This window comes from Columba livia, chromosome 10, assembly GCF_036013475.1.
Source record: "Columba livia isolate bColLiv1 breed racing homer chromosome 10, bColLiv1.pat.W.v2, whole genome shotgun sequence".
Lineage (NCBI taxonomy): Eukaryota > Metazoa > Chordata > Aves > Columbiformes > Columbidae > Columba > Columba livia.
This window is the reverse complement of record NC_088611.1, coordinates 18,247,186-18,263,587: the sequence shown is the minus strand read 5'-3', so window position 1 is coordinate 18,263,587 and position 16,402 is coordinate 18,247,186. Positions and strand designations below refer to the sequence as shown.

The 16,402-nt window shown below is 67.2% G+C and overlaps 4 protein-coding genes across 8 annotated transcripts; 2 read left to right on the top strand and 2 right to left on the bottom strand.

Moving 5' to 3' along the window:
* The first annotated feature begins 3 nt into the window (after window positions 1-3).
* Window positions 4-2,039, top strand: OGG1 (8-oxoguanine DNA glycosylase). 3 transcript variants are annotated; one of them, XM_065074716.1, is made up of 8 exons: window positions 4-56; window positions 252-393; window positions 475-770; window positions 838-1,017; window positions 1,091-1,269; window positions 1,340-1,481; window positions 1,561-1,610; window positions 1,694-2,039. In XM_065074716.1, exons 2-8 carry the CDS (start codon window positions 284-286, stop codon window positions 1,793-1,795), a joined length of 1,059 nt encoding a protein of 352 aa, XP_064930788.1. In that variant the 5' UTR covers window positions 4-56; window positions 252-283; the 3' UTR covers window positions 1,796-2,039. The 3 variants fall into 3 exon arrangements, with proteins under 3 accessions (XP_064930788.1, XP_064930789.1, XP_064930787.1); XM_065074717.1 differs by having other exon boundaries at window positions 6-71; XM_065074715.1 differs by lacking the exon at window positions 4-56 and adding an exon at window positions 74-91.
* CAMK1 (calcium/calmodulin dependent protein kinase I) lies at window positions 1,985-5,650 on the bottom strand. Of its 3 annotated transcripts, none has more exons than XM_065074698.1 (12): window positions 5,596-5,650; window positions 5,152-5,293; window positions 4,255-4,386; window positions 3,942-4,016; window positions 3,726-3,864; window positions 3,505-3,631; window positions 3,354-3,429; window positions 3,149-3,261; window positions 2,967-3,045; window positions 2,770-2,857; window positions 2,475-2,601; window positions 1,985-2,399 (listed from the first exon to the last, which is right to left on the bottom strand). In XM_065074698.1, exons 2-12 carry the CDS (start codon window positions 5,235-5,237, stop codon window positions 2,344-2,346), a joined length of 1,098 nt encoding a protein of 365 aa, XP_064930770.1. In that variant the 5' UTR covers window positions 5,238-5,293; window positions 5,596-5,650; the 3' UTR covers window positions 1,985-2,343. The 3 variants fall into 3 exon arrangements, with proteins under 3 accessions (XP_064930770.1, XP_064930771.1, XP_064930769.1); XM_065074699.1 differs by lacking the exon at window positions 5,596-5,650 and adding an exon at window positions 5,548-5,576 and having other exon boundaries at window positions 5,152-5,457; XM_065074697.1 differs by lacking the exon at window positions 5,596-5,650 and having other exon boundaries at window positions 5,152-5,451.
* Window positions 5,651-6,499: 849 nt separating this feature from the next.
* Window positions 6,500-9,620, bottom strand: TADA3 (transcriptional adaptor 3). Its single transcript, XM_065074696.1, has 8 exons — window positions 9,042-9,620; window positions 8,718-8,968; window positions 8,439-8,544; window positions 8,128-8,269; window positions 7,862-7,965; window positions 7,654-7,763; window positions 7,333-7,518; window positions 6,500-7,259 (listed from the first exon to the last, which is right to left on the bottom strand). Exons 1-8 carry the CDS (start codon window positions 9,246-9,248, stop codon window positions 7,067-7,069), a joined length of 1,299 nt encoding a protein of 432 aa, XP_064930768.1. The 5' UTR covers window positions 9,249-9,620; the 3' UTR covers window positions 6,500-7,066.
* Window positions 9,621-9,802: 182 nt separating this feature from the next.
* LOC102096318 (tubulin monoglycylase TTLL3) lies at window positions 9,803-16,329 on the top strand. The gene is made up of 16 exons (XM_065074811.1): window positions 9,803-10,053; window positions 10,225-10,343; window positions 10,684-10,795; window positions 10,876-10,971; window positions 11,099-11,269; window positions 11,677-11,860; window positions 12,221-12,786; window positions 12,905-13,240; window positions 13,373-13,501; window positions 13,583-13,697; window positions 13,812-13,919; window positions 14,122-14,284; window positions 14,354-14,502; window positions 14,575-14,821; window positions 14,923-15,358; window positions 15,436-16,329. Exons 1-16 carry the CDS (start codon window positions 10,051-10,053, stop codon window positions 16,027-16,029), a joined length of 3,528 nt encoding a protein of 1,175 aa, XP_064930883.1. The 5' UTR covers window positions 9,803-10,050; the 3' UTR covers window positions 16,030-16,329.
* Window positions 16,330-16,402: the final 73 nt, after the last annotated feature.

Below are 16,402 nucleotides of genomic sequence, written 5' to 3'. Positions count from 1 at the left end.
GGCTGGCCGCCGGCCGGAAGTTAAGCTAGAGCGTCGCCGGCGCGCCGCGGGAACGGGTGTGCGCTCTGCTTGTGCGGAGGGGAACTCTATGGTGGGGGGAGGAGCGGGGCCGCGGTGCGGTGTGCGGGGTGTGGGGGCCCAGGCTGGGGCTGTGGGGCAGGACGGGGCTGCCCCGCGGCAGCTCCGGGGGCGGAGGTGAGGTTTGGGGCTGGGGGCAGGCGGTACCTGACTGCCCCGCCTCCGTGGGGCAGGGCGGGCACAGCCGGTCCCCGCCGCGCCCCCCATGAAGCTGCGGGACGTCCCGTCCGCCTGCCCGCGGCTGTGGCGGTCCCTGCCCGTCCCGCCGGCCGAGCTGCGCCTGGACCTGGTGCTGTCGTCGGGACAGACGTTCCGGTGAGACCCCGCGGGTCCCCGCCCCACCACGGCCGAGCCCGGCGGGGGCAGACCCGGTCCCGACGCTCCCGTGTGCGGCAGGTGGTGGGAGAGCAGCCCCGGGGCCTGGACGGGGGTGCTGGGGGGGCGCGTCTGGACGCTGCGGCAGGAGCGGGACCGGCTCTGGTACACGGTGTACGAGGAGGAGGAGGAGGATGGGGACGCGTGTCCTGACAAGGATGGAGATGTGTGTCCCACTGGGGCGGCGGAGCCGGACAGTGCCGAGACGGAGCAGATCCTGCGCGACTACTTCCAGCTGGATGTGGGGCTGCCAGCCCTGTACCGCGCCTGGGGGGCGGCCGACCCCCTCTTCCGAAAAGTGGCCAAGGACTTCCCAGGTGAGGTTGCCCCACGGGGAACGTCCGCGGCACCCGCCCGGCGTCCCCTCACCACGTCCCACTGCAGGGGTGCGGGTGCTGCGGCAGGACCCTGTTGAGTGCCTCCTCTCCTTCATCTGCACCTCCAACAACCACATCTCCCGCATCACCGCCATGATCGAGCGTCTCTGCTGCGCCTTCGGCCGCCGCCTCTGCCACCTCGATGCCCGGCCTGTCCATGCCTTCCCGTCTCTGTCGGCGCTCACAGGTCCGCCATCGTCCCACCGTCACCGCCACGGCCTCGTCTGCCCCCACCCACATCCCCCCGCTGTCCCCCGCAGGCGCTGACGCCGAGGCCCGTCTGCGGGCGCTGGGCTTCGGGTACCGGGCCAAATTCGTCAGCGGGAGCGCGCGGGCCATCGCCGAGGGGCTCGGAGCCGAGGGGCTGTGCCGGCTGCGCACCGTGCCTTACGCCGAGGCCAGGAGGGTGCTGTGCACCCTGCCCGGCGTGGGCACCAAGGTGGGTGCTGGGATGGGGGGCACGAGGAGCACGGACGGCGGCGGCAGCTGACGGCACTGCCCGGCCGCAGGTCGCTGACTGCGTGTGCCTGATGGCGCTGGACAAGGCAGAGGCCGTGCCGGTGGACACACACGTCTGGCACATCGCGCGGCAGCGCTACGGCGCGGTGCTGGGCGGCAGGAGCCTGACCCCCCGCGCCCACCAGGAGATTGGTGAGGGCCGGGCCCTGATGTGGGACCCCCCAGGATGGGGATGATTTCCCTGGCGCTGGTGATGACCCTCTCTCTGCAGGTGACTTCTTCCGCGGGCTGTGGGGCCCCCGTGCTGGCTGGGCGCAGGCGGTGAGTACCCCCCTCCCGTGCCCCCGGGCTCAGCCTGTGCCCCCACCCCAGCCGTGCCCACCCGCCACCTCTCCCCACGCCAGGTCCTGTTCTGCGCCGACCTCCGCAAGGGCCAGGAGCCGGGCAGGCGGGGCCGCGCCAGGGGGTGCCGAGGCCAGGACAGCCACGGGGATGGGGCCCCCTAGGTACACCCCAAGAGGGACGGAACCCCTGGGGCAGTGGCTGGCGGAGAATCACTGTGACTGTTCCCAGCCTGGGGTGTCCGGGGGTCCCTGTCCCCTGCCCACTGTGTGCTTGGGAGCTGCTTCCCTGGGCATTGGGGATGAGGGGGGTCAGGGCTGTCCCCCCACCCAGGGCAGGGCAGAGCTGAGCAGTGTTGGCCTCTTCTCTTTATTACAAGCAATAAAATAGAAACATCCATTTGGAAAATTCTCCTTGAACATGCTGGGGGGTTGGGCAGTGCTGGGGCAGGTGTGGGGTGAAGGGAGGGGTGTGGGAGGGGGCCCAGGACACCACCCTGAGCTGGGGGGGTCCTGGGGGCTGCCCCTGCCCCTATGCAGAGCTCAGCTGCGAGCCTGCGGCGGGGGCAGCCCCACACTCGCAGGGCGAGCAGGGCAGGGTGCCCCTACACTGGACCCCCGGCTCCAGCACAGCAGGGCCCCCACCCCACAGTGTGCCCACAGGAGGGCTGGGACCCCCGGCCCCCCCAGGCCGTGGCCATATGGGACTGTGCTCAGTCTGGGGCGAGTCGCTGAGCTCTGCTCCTGGGCAGGTGCCCACAGTCTGACCCTGCGGGGAGTGGAAGGTGAGCACCTGGCAGCAGCCCTGGGGGCGCGGGATGAGGACTGGGGGGTCAGAACTCACCGTTGCTGGTGCCCCCTCCCAGCCGCTCGCCGGGGCTGGTGGGAGTCGTCTGCCCGGGGCCCTCCTGGCTGGTTCCCAGCTGCAGCTTCCGCATGTGTCTCACCACCGCCGTGGCGTTGAAGGCTTGCTGCCGACCCCAGAGTGTTTGTCACTTGGCACAGGGTGCCTCCTGGACCCCCCTGCAACACCCCTTGCACCTCCCCAACACCTCCTGCACCCCCTCAACGCCCCTTCACCCCCTTGACACCCTTGCACCCCCCAACACCCCTGCATCTTCCCGGCACCCCACGCTCACCTTCCACTTGCTCTTCGCAAAGTTTTTTTTGATCTGCTCACTCACAGACTGGTGGATGTTCTTGTCCAGGGCTGTGTCCCCAGCAATCCTGAGGTGGGAAGGGGGTCACTGGGGGCCCCCCGCCCCATGGCTGCTGTGGGGTGAGCTGGGGGGGGGGGGGGGGGGGGGGGTGCAAATGGTGGCAGGTCCCCCCTTACCAGGGATGCTGCAGGGCTTGCTCACAAGTGAAGCGCTTGCTGGGGTCTTTCTCCATCAGGTGCTGGATGAAGTCCTTGGCTGGGACGGGGCGTGGAGAAGCCATGAGCACCTGCACTCGCCGCCCCAGCCCCGGCTACTGCGACACCGTGCCGGTGTCCCAGCCGTGGTGGCCCCAGCTCACCCGAGTCCGAGATGTCGTCCCAGTAGGGCGAGTCAAACTCGTACTCGGCCCGCAGGATCTGCTCGAAGAGCTTGGCATCGTTCTCGTCGTAGAAAGGCGGGTAACCGCAGAGCCTGGGGATGGTGGAGATGGGGACGCTCACCTCGGGTGACCCCAGGGGGCTGGTCCCCTGTGGAGGGGAAGGGGGTAGGCGGGGGGTACGTACAGGATGTAGGCGATGACCCCAATGGACCAGCAATCCACTGCCTTGCTGTAGGGCTTCTGCGCCAGCACCTCGGGGGCTGGGGGGACAATAGGGGTGAGGGGGGACCCCAAACCTGCACCCAGGGCATCAGCAGCCCGCAGCAGGTGCTCACCCACGTAGCCGGGGGTGCCGCAGGCCGTGGACATGACGCTGCCGCAGCCCTCGATCTTGGACAGCCCGAAGTCACTGATCATGATCTTGGAGTCCTCGTCCAGGCTGTAATAGAGCAGGTTCTCGGGCTGCGGGGAGGGGGCGGTGAGGGAGGGGTGACACCGGGGTCCCCTCCCAGGGACTCTGTGTGTGTGTGTGTGTGTGTCCCTGGCCACCGCTCACCTTCAGGTCACGGTGGACAATGCCCATGTCGTGCAGGTACTTGACGGCGTCGAGGATCTGTCGGATCAGGGCACTGGCGTCCCGCTCGGTGTAGAAGCCCTTCTCCACGATGCGGTCGAAGAGCTCCCCCCCCGAGACCCTGCGGGACATGCAGTACCAGTCAGCATGGCCCCCCCGCACCCCCTCGGGCCCCCCTGGACCCTCGATGTCACTCACAGCTGCATGATGAGGTAGAGGTGGGTGCCGCTCTCGTAGATATCATCCAAGGCCACAATGTTCGGGTGCTTGATCCTGTGGGGGGGAGGCACAGGGGGGTGAGGGGGTTCCCGGCTGCCCCCCACCCCGGCCCCCACCGGACAGGGAGCAGCCAGGCTTGGCCCCACGGGGCGTCACGCGCTGCCAGCTATTTTGGGCGCTGCCGATAATGCCCGGTGATGGGCACTGGTGGCGGGGAGCTGTGCCGGTTGCTTGTGCAGAAGGGCGTGCAGAATGGGACCCCCCCATCCCCTTGCGCCAGGCCAGTCCCTACTTGTGGAGCACGGCAATCTCGTTCTCAATGCTGGTCTCCTTCCCCTCCAGTGCCTTCTTGGCGATGCACTTGATGGCCACCAGCTTCCGCGTCGCCTTCTCCTCCGCCAGGACCACCTCGGAGAAGGCCCCCCTGGGGAGGGCGAGGGGTGAGGGGGCAGGGGTGCCACTGGCCGGAGCTGCTGCCGCCATGCCGTGATCACCATGGCAACGGGCAGAAAGTCCAGCTATTTATAGGAGGAAAGTCGAGCAGGAGCCGCCCGTAGGGACGGCCGGACGTGGCCGGGGAGGGGTGCCCAGCACCCCAGCATGGCTGCACCATCACCTTATGGGGCAGGATAACCCCACGGCGCTGCCGGCAGCCGGGGCACAGCCGGGTGGGGATGAGCCACCCCATGTGAGTTTTGGCAACACCCGGAGTGAGCAGGGCCACCCTGCCTGGCTCTGCGGGGACCACCCAAAGGCCAAGGTGGGAGCCATCGGTGGTTCCCAGGTGGGGCAGGTGGCAGGCAGCGTGCGCTCACCCTAAGCCTTGCTGTAATTAACCCGCTAATCCAGCCTAAGAGCCTTATGGTGCTTGGGGCACCGGCAGGCACCCCTCTGCCAGCCAGGGGACCACCGGTGGGCACCCTTGGGTGGGCTGGCGGCACAGGGGACCGGTGACACCGACAGGAGGTGGCAGGCAGCACCGCAAACCCCTGCGTGTACCCTGTGACACCGTCCCTCATCTGCCAGCCCGGCGCTGGCTCCCGCCTTGGGCCAATATTGGAGCTGGCACGGTTCCACGCGGCGGGTTTGGCAAACCCGGGGTTGGGTGGTGGTGGGTTGGGGGGGGGCACGGCCGGATCCAGCACCACGAGTGGGTTATCACGGGTGTCCCCCTGCCTGCGTGACTCACGTGCCCAAGACCTCTCGGAAGTTGTAGATGCGCTGGATGTCCTCGGTCCTCTTCTTCCAGCTGGGCCCATCCTGCCCCAGCGGCATGGTGCCCCGTGGAGGGGGGTGGGTGGGCGGAGGGGGGGGGGGGCACCCACTCCCACCTGCGACATGAGTGGGGAACAAGGTGTCAGTGGGGTGGGGGGGCGCTGGAACGTGGCCGTGGGGCTGACAGGGTGCCAAGGGGATGTGGTTGATGGTTGTCATCATTAGGATTCCCCTCCCACCCCACGGGAGTTTTGGCGTGGGGTGCGGGGGGGGACAAACGCTGGGCCCCTCCCGTTGCCCCCCCGCCCCGCGCCCGCCGTACGGCGGGCGCGGGGCGGGGGGGCAACGGGAGGGGCCCATGCGTGGGTGCGTGGGACTCTCGGGTGGGCACACCGCCCCCGCCCCGCCCCGCCCTTACCGAGGGAGCAGCGGAGCGGCGGCGACTCCTCCCGGCGCGGCGGCGCCGCCGGACAGCGCTGACGTCACGGGGAGGGGCGTGGCCGCGCCCCACCGAGACCAATAGGGAGGGCGGTGGGCGGGGCCGGGCGCGGAGTTGGCGCGGGCGGGGGAGGCTGGAAAACACGCGTGGCCACGCAGGGGGGGCGACAAGTGGGTCTGTGAGCGGGTGTCTTGAGAGCGCATCTGGAATGTTGTGTCCAGTTCTGGGCCCCTCAGTTCCAGAAGGACAGGGAACTGCTGGAGAGAGTCCAGTGCAGGGCAAGAGATGGTCAAGAGAATGGAGAATCTCCCGTGTTTTTAAAGGCTGAGGGAGCTGGGGCTCTTTAGCTTGGAGGAGACTGAGGGGTGACCTCATTAATGTTTATAAATAATGTAAAGGGTGAGTGTCAGGAGGATGGAGCCAGGCTCTTCTCGGTGACAACCAACGATAGGACAAGGGGCAATGGGTTCAAACTGGAACACAGGAGGTTCCACTTAAATTTGAGAAGAAACTTCTTCTCAGTGAGGGTGGCAAAGCCTGGCCCAGGCTGCCCAGGGGGGTTGTGGAGTCTCCTTCTGTGCAGACATTCCAACCCGCCTGGACACCTTCCTGTGTAACCTCATCTGGGTGTTCCTGCTCCATGGGGGGATTGCACTGGATGAGTTTTCGAGGTCCCTTCTAATCCCTGACATTCTATGATTTTGTGACATGCGTGGGGGACAAGTGTGGGGCACCCCCACAGTGGGCTGCAGGACCCCCCCCCAGCTCCCCCCACCCAAAGGACCCACCAGCTCTCCCCACCCCAGACTGAGCCACTGAGAGGACCCCCCACACACCCACCCACCCACCCCACGGTGTCCTCAAAGGCCACCACACCACCACCTGCACCGGACTGCCTTTATTGACCACACACGTGGCAGAACACACCGGTACATGGAGAGTCTGGCGCCCCGCCCCCCCGTGCTGTGCCCCTCTCCAACCTCCTTCCCCTCCCCACACCCCCAACCCACCTGTGGGGGCTGGGATTCCCCCCTGGGGCTGTGGGGAGGGACAAGGGCCCATGGGAGCCACGCCGCAGCAGCTGCCAAATCCAGCCCCCACAGTGGTGGACTAATGTCACCCTCCCAAAATAACGGGGCATGCAGGAGCAGAAGCCGCCGGCTGGGGGAGGCTGGTCCCAGGAGGGACCTCCACAGCCCCACAGGGTCCCCAGCCTGGCTTGGTGACAGCTCCCTGCAGGCAGGGGACAGCGAGGGGACAGCAGCTGGGACCTGTCACCCAGGCAGGGAGGCTGAGCAGGCCCAGGGTGTGTGGGGGTGCCGCACAGCTTTGTCCCATGCAGGCAGGGCACAGGCAGAGTGCAAGCCTGCCAGCGCCCTGTGGGTGACAGTGGCATGGCCACCACCCCCAGCTGCCAGGGTCCATGATGTGTGAGGGTCTGCGGCCCCTGCTACCCATCCAGCAGCTTGAGGATGCTCTCCCGCTCCTTCAGGGTCTTCCAGGCCTGGTCCTTCTCCTTCTTGGTGGGCGTGCGCTTCTTCTGCCGGGCAGCCATGATCTTGCGGAAGGCGTCCATCACCTCGTTGTCGGCCATGCGGACGCGCTGCCGCAGCTCCTGCCGGTGCAGCTCCTCCTTGGCCAGCCTGGCATGGAGAACAGGGCTGTCAGTCCCTGCCGGGCAGCCCCCCGCCCACACCCGTCCCTGCCTGTGCTCACCGCAGCAGCTCGTGCTTCTTGGCACGGTTGTGCGCACTGAGGGCCTTCAGCTCCGCCTGCCTCTTGCGCAGCTCGGCCAGCACCTCATCCTCCGAGTCCTCAGCTGGCCGGTCCTCCGACTCCAGCAACCCTTGGGCCACCAGCTCCTCCTTGATCCGCCCCTCCAGGGACTTGGTGTGGGGGACGCTGCCGGGGTGGAGAGCGGCTGCTGCCCACTGTATGCCCCTTTCTCCCCGCGACTCGCCGGGGCAGGGAAGCCACCGGCGCGTTCGGTGTCCCCGCGGGCAGCACCAAGCTCTGGGGTCCACCCCAGCTGCTCACCTGAAGGGCTTGTTCTGGCTGCGGGGAGACGTGCCAGCACCATCGGCTCCTGAGTCCTTGCCGGCGATTTCAGGGATGGGGGAGTCCTCGACAGGGGAGATGATGTTCTCCTAGTGATGAGAGTGCGAGGGCAAGGTCACAGCACTGGGCCATGGTGGCACAGCCCCACGGCATGGCCACACAGCACAGCCCCACGGAGCTGCCTCACCTCCACGAGCGCCTGCAGCAGACGCTGCGTCAGGGGCCCGAAGGGACACCCATCCTCTGGCTGCTCGTGCTGAGCCTCCGACTTCTTCAACAGAGCGTCGACATCTGGGAGGAAGCGAGAAGGGGAAAAAAACAACCTCAAACACAGAGGTGAGCAGCGGAGCAGGGCAGCCTCTACCTTGGGGGTGTGGGGTGAGGCGCAGGGGCTCACAGCCCCCTCAGGGCCTTTGGTGTAAAAGGGGCAGAGGCAGGTGGGGACAGAGGCACCTTTGGTGTCCAGTTCGGTCAGCGGCCCCAGGACGCCTTTCTTCTTGTCAGCAGCGGCTGCTGCCCGGGCTCCATCCTTCTGCTCCTCCAGCAGGTCCTCCTGGGCCCAGCGCTGGGAGTAATGCTTCCCCAGGGGAGGGATCTGCAGGAGCAGGGCTTGGCACAGCTCCCGCAGCCTCCCACCTCACCTTCCACCTCCCGCCGGCATCACCCCCCAGCAGGAACACTCGCTGTGAGGCGCAGCAGGGGACAGGGGCAGAGGGCAGGGGAGGAGGTGAGGGAGGAACGGGGTGGGCTCAGGAGTTTTTCACCTTGTAATGCTCAGCCTCATCCTCTGGCGGCTTGAGCAGCTCCTCCAGGACTCGGACCTCCTCGTTGGTGAGATCAGCGCAGTACGGTTCCACCGATGCCCAGAACCTGTGAGGAGGGAGTGGATGAACTGCGAGGGGGAGCTGCAGGGGACCCCACAGGACCCCACACGTGCCCCTCATCCCCCCAGGACAACTATTCCCTTGGGCTGGAGCAGCCTTTGCACCAAGTGCTGCCAGGAAGGAGATGGATGATCCCAACAGCCCCCAACACCCCCACACCTGTTTGGAGCGTCGTTTTTGGGGATGCGTGGCACATCAATGGGATCATCCTGAAACTCATATTCCTGGATCTTGGGCTGCAGGTTCTTGGACTTGGGCCGGCCAGGGCCAGGCCCGGTCCCGTGGCCCCCTTTCCCCTCCAGCTTCTGCTTCTTGGGCTTCCCGTGTTTGACGGAGGCGCCCACATCGTGGTCCTTGCTCAGCTTCAGGAACCGCCGGTCACCCTTCTTGTCCTGCCAGTCTGTCAGGATCTGAAAGAGAGCGATGCTCCGTTGGGTCCCGCATCCAGCGCTGGGCAGGGAAGGAGCAGAACGGTCCCAGCACCTGCGTCTCAGCCTCCAGGACGCGGAGGCGGCGGCTGGCGGACGAGAGCAGCGTCTCCAGCTCCAGCTGCAGCGTGTCCAGCTCCTCGATGCCGATCCCGTCGTCCTCGGAGCGGGCCAGCACGGCCGTGTACCGGGGGCACACCTTCGCGTGGTCCACCGACTTGAAGTCGTGGAACTGCAGCGGGCAGTCCTTCAGCTCGCTCATGGTGGCAGCACCGGACACCGCGGGCACCGGGGGGTCTGCGGGGAACCGAGGGGAGTACGGGGGCACCGGGGAAGCTGAAAGGGAACGGAGCTGCGGAGAGTCGGGGGGCAGCGGAGTCCTGAGGGGAACGGGGGAGATCACCGGGGAGCTGAGGGGAACCGGGGAGGGGGATCACCGAAGAGCGCAGAGGAACCGCGGGGGGATCACCGCGGAGCTGAGGGGAACCGGGGAGGGGGATCACCGCGGAGCTGAGGGGAACCGGGGAGGGGGATCACCGCGGAGCTGAGGGGAACCGGGGAGGGGGATCACCGCGGAGCTGAGGGGCCGCGGGTGGCTCTGCACCGGGCCGCGGGAAGCCCGGGGCCGCGGGCGGGGCCGCCGCGGGGCGGGTCGCGCCTAGGCCGCTCGTCCCTTCCGGCCCCGTGGGCGGTGGGCTCTGAGCTCCGCCCCGCGCTCTCCCATTGGCTCAGCTGCGCCCAACTCCCGCCGCTCATTGGTTCGACCCGCTCTCCATCTTCCTTCCCTAATATGGAAGCGCTGAATGGAGCGTACCAAGTGCGGCGAGGCGCGGGGGGGATTGTGCGGGATTCCGCTGCCGCGGGCCGCCGCCACCGTGACCGCTCTCCAGCGCTGTTGCGTCCCCGCTCGGTACAGCGGTGAGCCCACTCCGCCGCCGTTCGTGTCCTGAACGCGTGGCAGGAGCCTCCCGCCGCCCCCCTCTCACCACAGTGGGAGTTACCGCGCATCCCGGAAGAGGGAACCGGCTACTTCCGCCTGCCGGGACCGGACCGCAGCCGCCACCATGGTAGGGCGGGGGGCGCCGATTCGGGGTGAGGGGCTGAGGGGATGGAGGGGCCGGCAGAGGCGGGGGATGGAGGGGCCGTGGGCGGCGGGGTGAGCGGTGTCGGGGGGCTGCGGGCCGAGGGGCAGGCGGCGGGGCCCGGGGACTGACGCCGCCGCCGCTGTGTCCCCGCAGACAGCCACGCTGCGCCCGTACCTGAACGCGGTACGCGCCACGCTGCAGGCCGCGCTGTGCCTGGAGAACTTCTCCTCGCAGGTGGTGGAGCGGCACAACAAGCCCGAGGTGGAAGTCAGGTACGGGGGCGGTGGCGGGAGAGGCACCGCTGCCGCTTCGCTGGGCAGCCGGGAATGGAGCGCCCCGGTAGGGCGCTGGCGGAGGGGGCTGTGCAGCCCGGGTGCAGCCGGGTAGGTCTCCACACCCACCGGCTGCCAGCCCGTGGTCACAGCGCTGGTGCCAGCAGGGAGCTGGGGAGCTGCGGGGCTCTGCCTTCAGGAGGCAGAAAGCATCACGTAGCAGCGTGAAGCAAAAACGTCCATGTCTCTGCGATCCCCATGGCTCCGCACTTGTGTGTTCCCCATTTCTGACTAGTAAATGCTTCCTTCTGAGTCAGTCCTGCCCTTCTTCTGGTTGCAGGAGCAGCAAAGAGCTGCTGTTGCAGCCGGTGATCATCAGCAGGAACGAGAAGGAGAAGGTCCTCATCGAGGGCTCCATTAACTCTGTGCGCGTCAGCATTGCAGTGAAACAGGTGAGGTGGGGGCTGCGGGCAGGGGGCTGGCAGCTCGCGCCTGGCGTGGGGGACGCCTCACTTCCCTTTCCTCTCCCCAGGCTGATGAGATTGAGAAGATCTTGTGCCACAAATTCATGCGCTTCATGATGATGAGGGCTGAGAATTTTTTCATCCTGCGCAGGAAGCCTGTGGAGGTGAGGTGACGGGGAGGGGCCGGAGCAGCTCCTGGCACTGGTGGAGTCTCCATTGCAGAACTGGAATATGAGGTTGTGTGGTCGGTGGCCCGGCTGCTCATCCCCAGGGCGCTTCTCTCTTCCCCAGGGCTACGATATCAGCTTCTTGATCACAAACTTCCACACGGAGCAGATGTACAAACACAAGCTGGTGGACTTTGTCATCCACTTCATGGAGGAGATTGACAAGGAGATCAGCGAGATGAAGCTGTCTGTCAACGCCAGGGCCCGCATTGTGGCAGAGGAGTTCCTCAAGAATGTGAGGCTCTGAGCTGGGAGCAGGGTGTGGTGCTCAAAGCCAGTGTGGCCCTTGTGCCCAGAGCCCATCTGTGGGGATGGTGGTGGCGTTCTGCCCAAGGAAGCTCTTGGAGATGGCAGGGAGGTTACCCAGAGGTGCTTGTACTCTCAAAGTGCCAGCTCTGGGACCCCCAGACTGTGCTTGAGGGTGGGCAGCAGCCATGGGGGACGTGGCCCTTTTGGTGACTGCTGCAATGGGTTGCGCGGTGCCCGTTGAGGCAGAGGGAGAAGCTGAGTCTGGGTCTCTGTGCGTGGCAGCCGCACTCGGCCTCCCTCCCTGGGGCCAGGAAGGGTGGGTGAGGGCCAGAGGAGCGCCCGGGGACAGGGACTGACAGCCATGTGTCTTCTCCTCTTGCCTTCCAGTTTTAGGCCGTGGCGCAGGACCCCGTGGCTCCCCGACGCTTGTGCCCGCCAGGCACCGTGCCTGCGCCCGCTCCTGCTGCCCCGCGGACGGCTGGGCCGGCGGCCGCGCTGGGAGCAGCCCCTGCTTGCGGCAGAGCCGCCCTGGTCGCTGCCGCTGTCTCGTCTCGTTTTTTAAACGGTCTCGTTTGCTGTAACCGCCGTCTCCGTCTGCTCTGTCCGTCCCGCGGCACCGGGGGAACCTGCGGCACCGGGAGGGGGGGCGGGGCCTGGCGGGGAGGGGGGCGGGGCTTGGAGGGAAGGGGCGGGGCCGGGATGGGCGTCATGGCAACGGCAAACAGCGGGGGCGGCTCCGAGGGTGCGGGCAGGACTGGGGATGCGAAGGGAGGGATTTGGGCGGGTGGAAGGGTTTGAAGAGGAGCTGGGGGGACACCAACGGGCTGGGGAAGTCTGGGTGTGGGGTATGGAAGGATTTGGGGGCTGGGGTGGCTGGTGCAGAGGGGGCTGTAGGCTGGGAGGTGCAGGCACAGGGGACTGCACACCTGGCGCTGAGGGGCTGGGATCTGTCCCCGCTTTGGGGTGGTGTTGCCAGCATGGTGGCCAGGCCCGAGGGTCTGCCATCACAGCGGTGCTGGGGTTGGGGGGCTACACTCTGCACTGGACCCCCCACTGCAGTCCCCAGCAGGGACAGGGGACCCACTTGGCACCTGGGGGAGGCAGAGCCACCTGCAGCTCCCCATGCCCTCAGGGTGCTGTGGGATGGTGCCACAGGGAGAGCAGCGCTGTGGGGATGTAGCGTGGGGGCTGCTGCTGGAGCAAATGTCCCAGCGGTCCCCTGGCCTGAGGGTGGGGACAACAGCACAGTGGGGCATCCTGGGGGGTACCAGCATGAGGCTTGGCATACCGGTAGATGCTGCAGTTGGGACCCCCACCTTGCTCGGGCAGGGGCAGGCAGGTACGTGTCAGCCCCCAAACGGGGCTGAGGGTGTGGGGTCAGCTGGGTGTGTCCTCGCAGGGCAGGCAGCACCTGCCACCGCCAGCCACCGCGGCTGCCACCACCCCTCCCTTGACCTTGTGCAGTTCAAGAGAGCCAGGCTGCGCGTGGAGAAAGCCATAAAGGTGAGGGGCCTGATGTCAGCACCCTACCAAGCACCTGCATTTATTGCATTGATGGCTCAGGGTGACAGCTGAGCCAGAGGGACACCGGGGCAGGCTGAGCTCTTGTGTTCCTCCCCAGGAAAAGAAGATCTTCACAGTGCTGGGCCCCTACCCTGTCATCCGCAGCCAACTGCGGGCCCGGGGCTGGGTGGAGAGGAAGCCCCCGAGCACGGGCAGCCGGCCAGAGCAGCAGCGTGGCAGGCGGGAGAAGTGGCTGCAGGAGGAGGAGGGGAAAGATGATGCTGATACTGCTGATCAGGGGGACACAGTGCAGGGCCCACGGCTGGGGTCAGAATCTTGTGGGGCATGGTCTTCCCTGGGGACCCTAGAGCCCCTGCATTCCCCATGGCCACCTGAGGAGGAGGAGGAGGAAGAGCAGCAGGATGAGGACCCCGATGACATCCACAAGCTCATGGTTAGCTGGGGGGGGGCAGGGCTGAGCTCTGCTGTGGCACCTGGGACCCCCAGGTGCAGCACACGGCCTGGGGCAGCGGGTGAGGGTGGGACGGGGTGGTCCATGCCTCACTCTAGCCCCCCCCTGTCGCAGTCCTGCCTGCTGCGGGACCAGATACCGTACTTCATCTGGACCACCCGCCGCAGTGCTGTCAACCACCAGCTGCTGCAGCACGACCAGGTGGTGAACCACTATAGCGGGGTGGCCTCCTTCACCACCAAGGTGGGAGCCTGGAGACCCGGGGGGGCAAAAGAAAGGACTGGGGGTGAGGTCCAGCAGGGGCTGCCACCCTTCTCTAAACAGGAGGGGCTGTGTGTCAACCTGCGAAACCTGACCTGGTTCTGTGAAGCTGACCCTGACATGTTCTTCCCGCGGTGCTACCGGCTGGGGGCCGTGGACGAGCGGGAAGCCTTCATCGGTGAGTGTGGGATAGCACGAGTCCCCGGGGCTGCTGCCCTTCTGCCCCCCACCATGCTCCCAGTGCCCTCCGTGTCTTGCGTGGGACGGGCAGGGACAATGTGCCCCCTTGCAGAGGATTTCCGCCTGACGGCAGCTCGCAGCCTGCTCAAAGTGGCCCTGGAGAGGGCTGGGGACACACCAGTGGGGACAGAGCAGCCCCCAAAATCTGGGGAGGGGCCAGGTGAGCATGTGGAGCTGGGACAGGGAGATTGGGGTCATGGACATGTCTGGGGGCTGAGCACCTGCTCAGGGCTGTGGATTGGGATCCCCCTTACCCCCGTGTACCCAAAGCCACCCGCTCCATGGGCAGGCTCTGTGTGTGGCCCCAAAGGTGGCAGAGCGGGTCCCTAGGAGCCACATGTGTCACCACATGCCATCCACAGCAGGGTCCCCCCGGCCCTCCCAGCTGGTGGAGGAGGCTCTGCAGGTCTGCAGGCAGCACCTGGACAGTGTGGGGCACCAGGACATTGACAGGGACGCCCCGTCCCCCTGCACGACGGCCATCGACTGGGACCACTTCCTGCAGGACTACTACCGTGTGGTACAGTGAGTGCCGAGCGGGACGGGGGGACACAGCAGAGGGACTGGAGCTGAGCACCCCACGTCCCCCCACAGCGAGGGGGCCGGGCTGGTGCTGAGTGCGGCACAACAGGATCAGTGCCAAGCGCTGCTGCAGCTCCTGGCCGGGCACCTGCCCCAGCTTGTCATGGAGGGTAACCGCAACGTCTGGATCCTCAAGCCTGGTGCCAAATCCCGCGGCAGGGGTAAGGCTGGGGGAAGTGGGGGACGTGGCCTCCCCGCCAAGGAGGGGCTCCCAGTGTCACCATGTCCCCCAGGTATCGTCTGCGTGGTGCGGCTGGAGCAGGTGCTGCAGCTGGCGGGGGGCTGCACGTTGTTCTCAGCGCGGGAGGGCGAGTGGGTGGTGCAGAAGTACGTGGAGCGGCTGCTGCTCATCTTCGGCACCAAATTCGACATCCGGCAATGGTTCCTGGTGACAGACTGGAACCCGCTGACTGTCTGGTTCTACCGAGAGAGCTACGTGCGCTTCTGCTCCCAGCCCTTCTCCCTCAGCCACCTGGACCCGTGAGTGCCCCACACCCTGCCGCCCCTGCACCCCACACCCTGCCGCCCCTGCACCCCACACCCTGCCGCCCCGCTAACCCGGCTCTGCTCTCCTGCTCCAGGGCCCGGCACCTCTGCAATGTCTCCATCCAGAAGCGCTGCAGGCCAGCGCAGGGCCGGCACCCCCGGCTGCCCTCTGACCAGATCTGGTCCTGCCGGCAGCTCCAGGCGTACCTGGCGCAGGCAGGGCGGGCAGGGGCCTGGCAGCAGGTGATGGTGCCCGGCATGAAGGCGGCGGTGGTGGCCGCCCTGCGCAGTGCCCAGGACCTGGTGGGGTCCCGCAAGGGCAGTTTCGAGCTCTTTGGAGCCGACTTTGTCTTTGGGGAGGATTGCCAGCCCTGGCTGCTAGAGATCAACGCCAGCCCCACCATGGCCCCCTCCTCGGCGGTGACCAGCCGGCTGTGTGCCAGAGTCCAGCGGGACACGCTGCGTGTGGTGATCGACCACAGGGACAACCCTGCCTGCCCCACTGGTGCCTTCGAGCTCATCTACAAGGAGGTGGGCTGTGGGGGGGGTTGTGGGGCAGAGACCCTCTGGGGAACCCAAGCCCCCACTCCCCCCATGTCCCCTTGCAGGCAGCCGTGCCCGTTCCCATGCACAGTGGGCTGAAGCTGATGGTGGAAGGCTGCTCCGTGAGGAAGCCCCGTATGCCACAGCACCGAACCCAGGGCAAAGCCCCCACCACTGCAAACAGTGCCTCCCAGCCCCCTGTGCCCCCCAGCTCCTGGGGCAGAGCCAAACAGCTCCCCAAGCTGGGAGCAAGGCGGGGGGAGCCGGCTCCTCTGGGAGGATGGAGCTGCCACTGCCCCCCCGGCTCTGCTCACCCAGCACCCCCACAGCCCCCCATCCCACCACCCCCAGGGTGCTGTGCCAGGAGCCAGGGGCCACTGCAGCTCAGCCGCCTGCTCGGGCAGCCCCAGACGGCTCTGCCCCAACTCCATGTCCGTCCCCAGGCCAGGGTGCCTGTCCCACCGCCCCGGGGACCTCCTGGCAGCCTGCAGCCCCTGGGGACCCGCAGGCCAGCCCCCCTCCGCCCCTCCTGCCCGGGCACTGCACTTGCCAGGGCTGGCACCCGGCGCCTGGACTCCGTGGTCCTGCCTGTGGTCCCCAAGCCCCATTGCAGGACAAAGACACGAAGTGGCTCCCAGAGGGACGCAGAAGAGCTGTGACACTGAAGGACACCCAGATGGGGACATCACCCTGCTGGGGTGACACGGTGGCACCTGACTCCCCCCTCCCCCCTGCCCCAACTGGACCCCATGGGGGCATATAGCACTGTGGGGACTGCAAAAACACGTCTGTGACAGGGAGCCTGGCTCTGCCCCTCTATGTGGGCTGGTGTGGGCACAGCTGGGGCTGTACTGGGGACGAGGCTGGGGACAAGAACCGCAGCCACTGCGGCAGCTCCTTGGCCAGGGGCAGAGAGCAGGCAGGAACAGGCACCTCCACTCCTGCCAGCCTCACAGAGTTGTGGTGCTGGTGACACCGCTATAGGTGGCACTGGGGACCATGTCAGGCACCAGGGTGGTGGCAGGGGCTGCT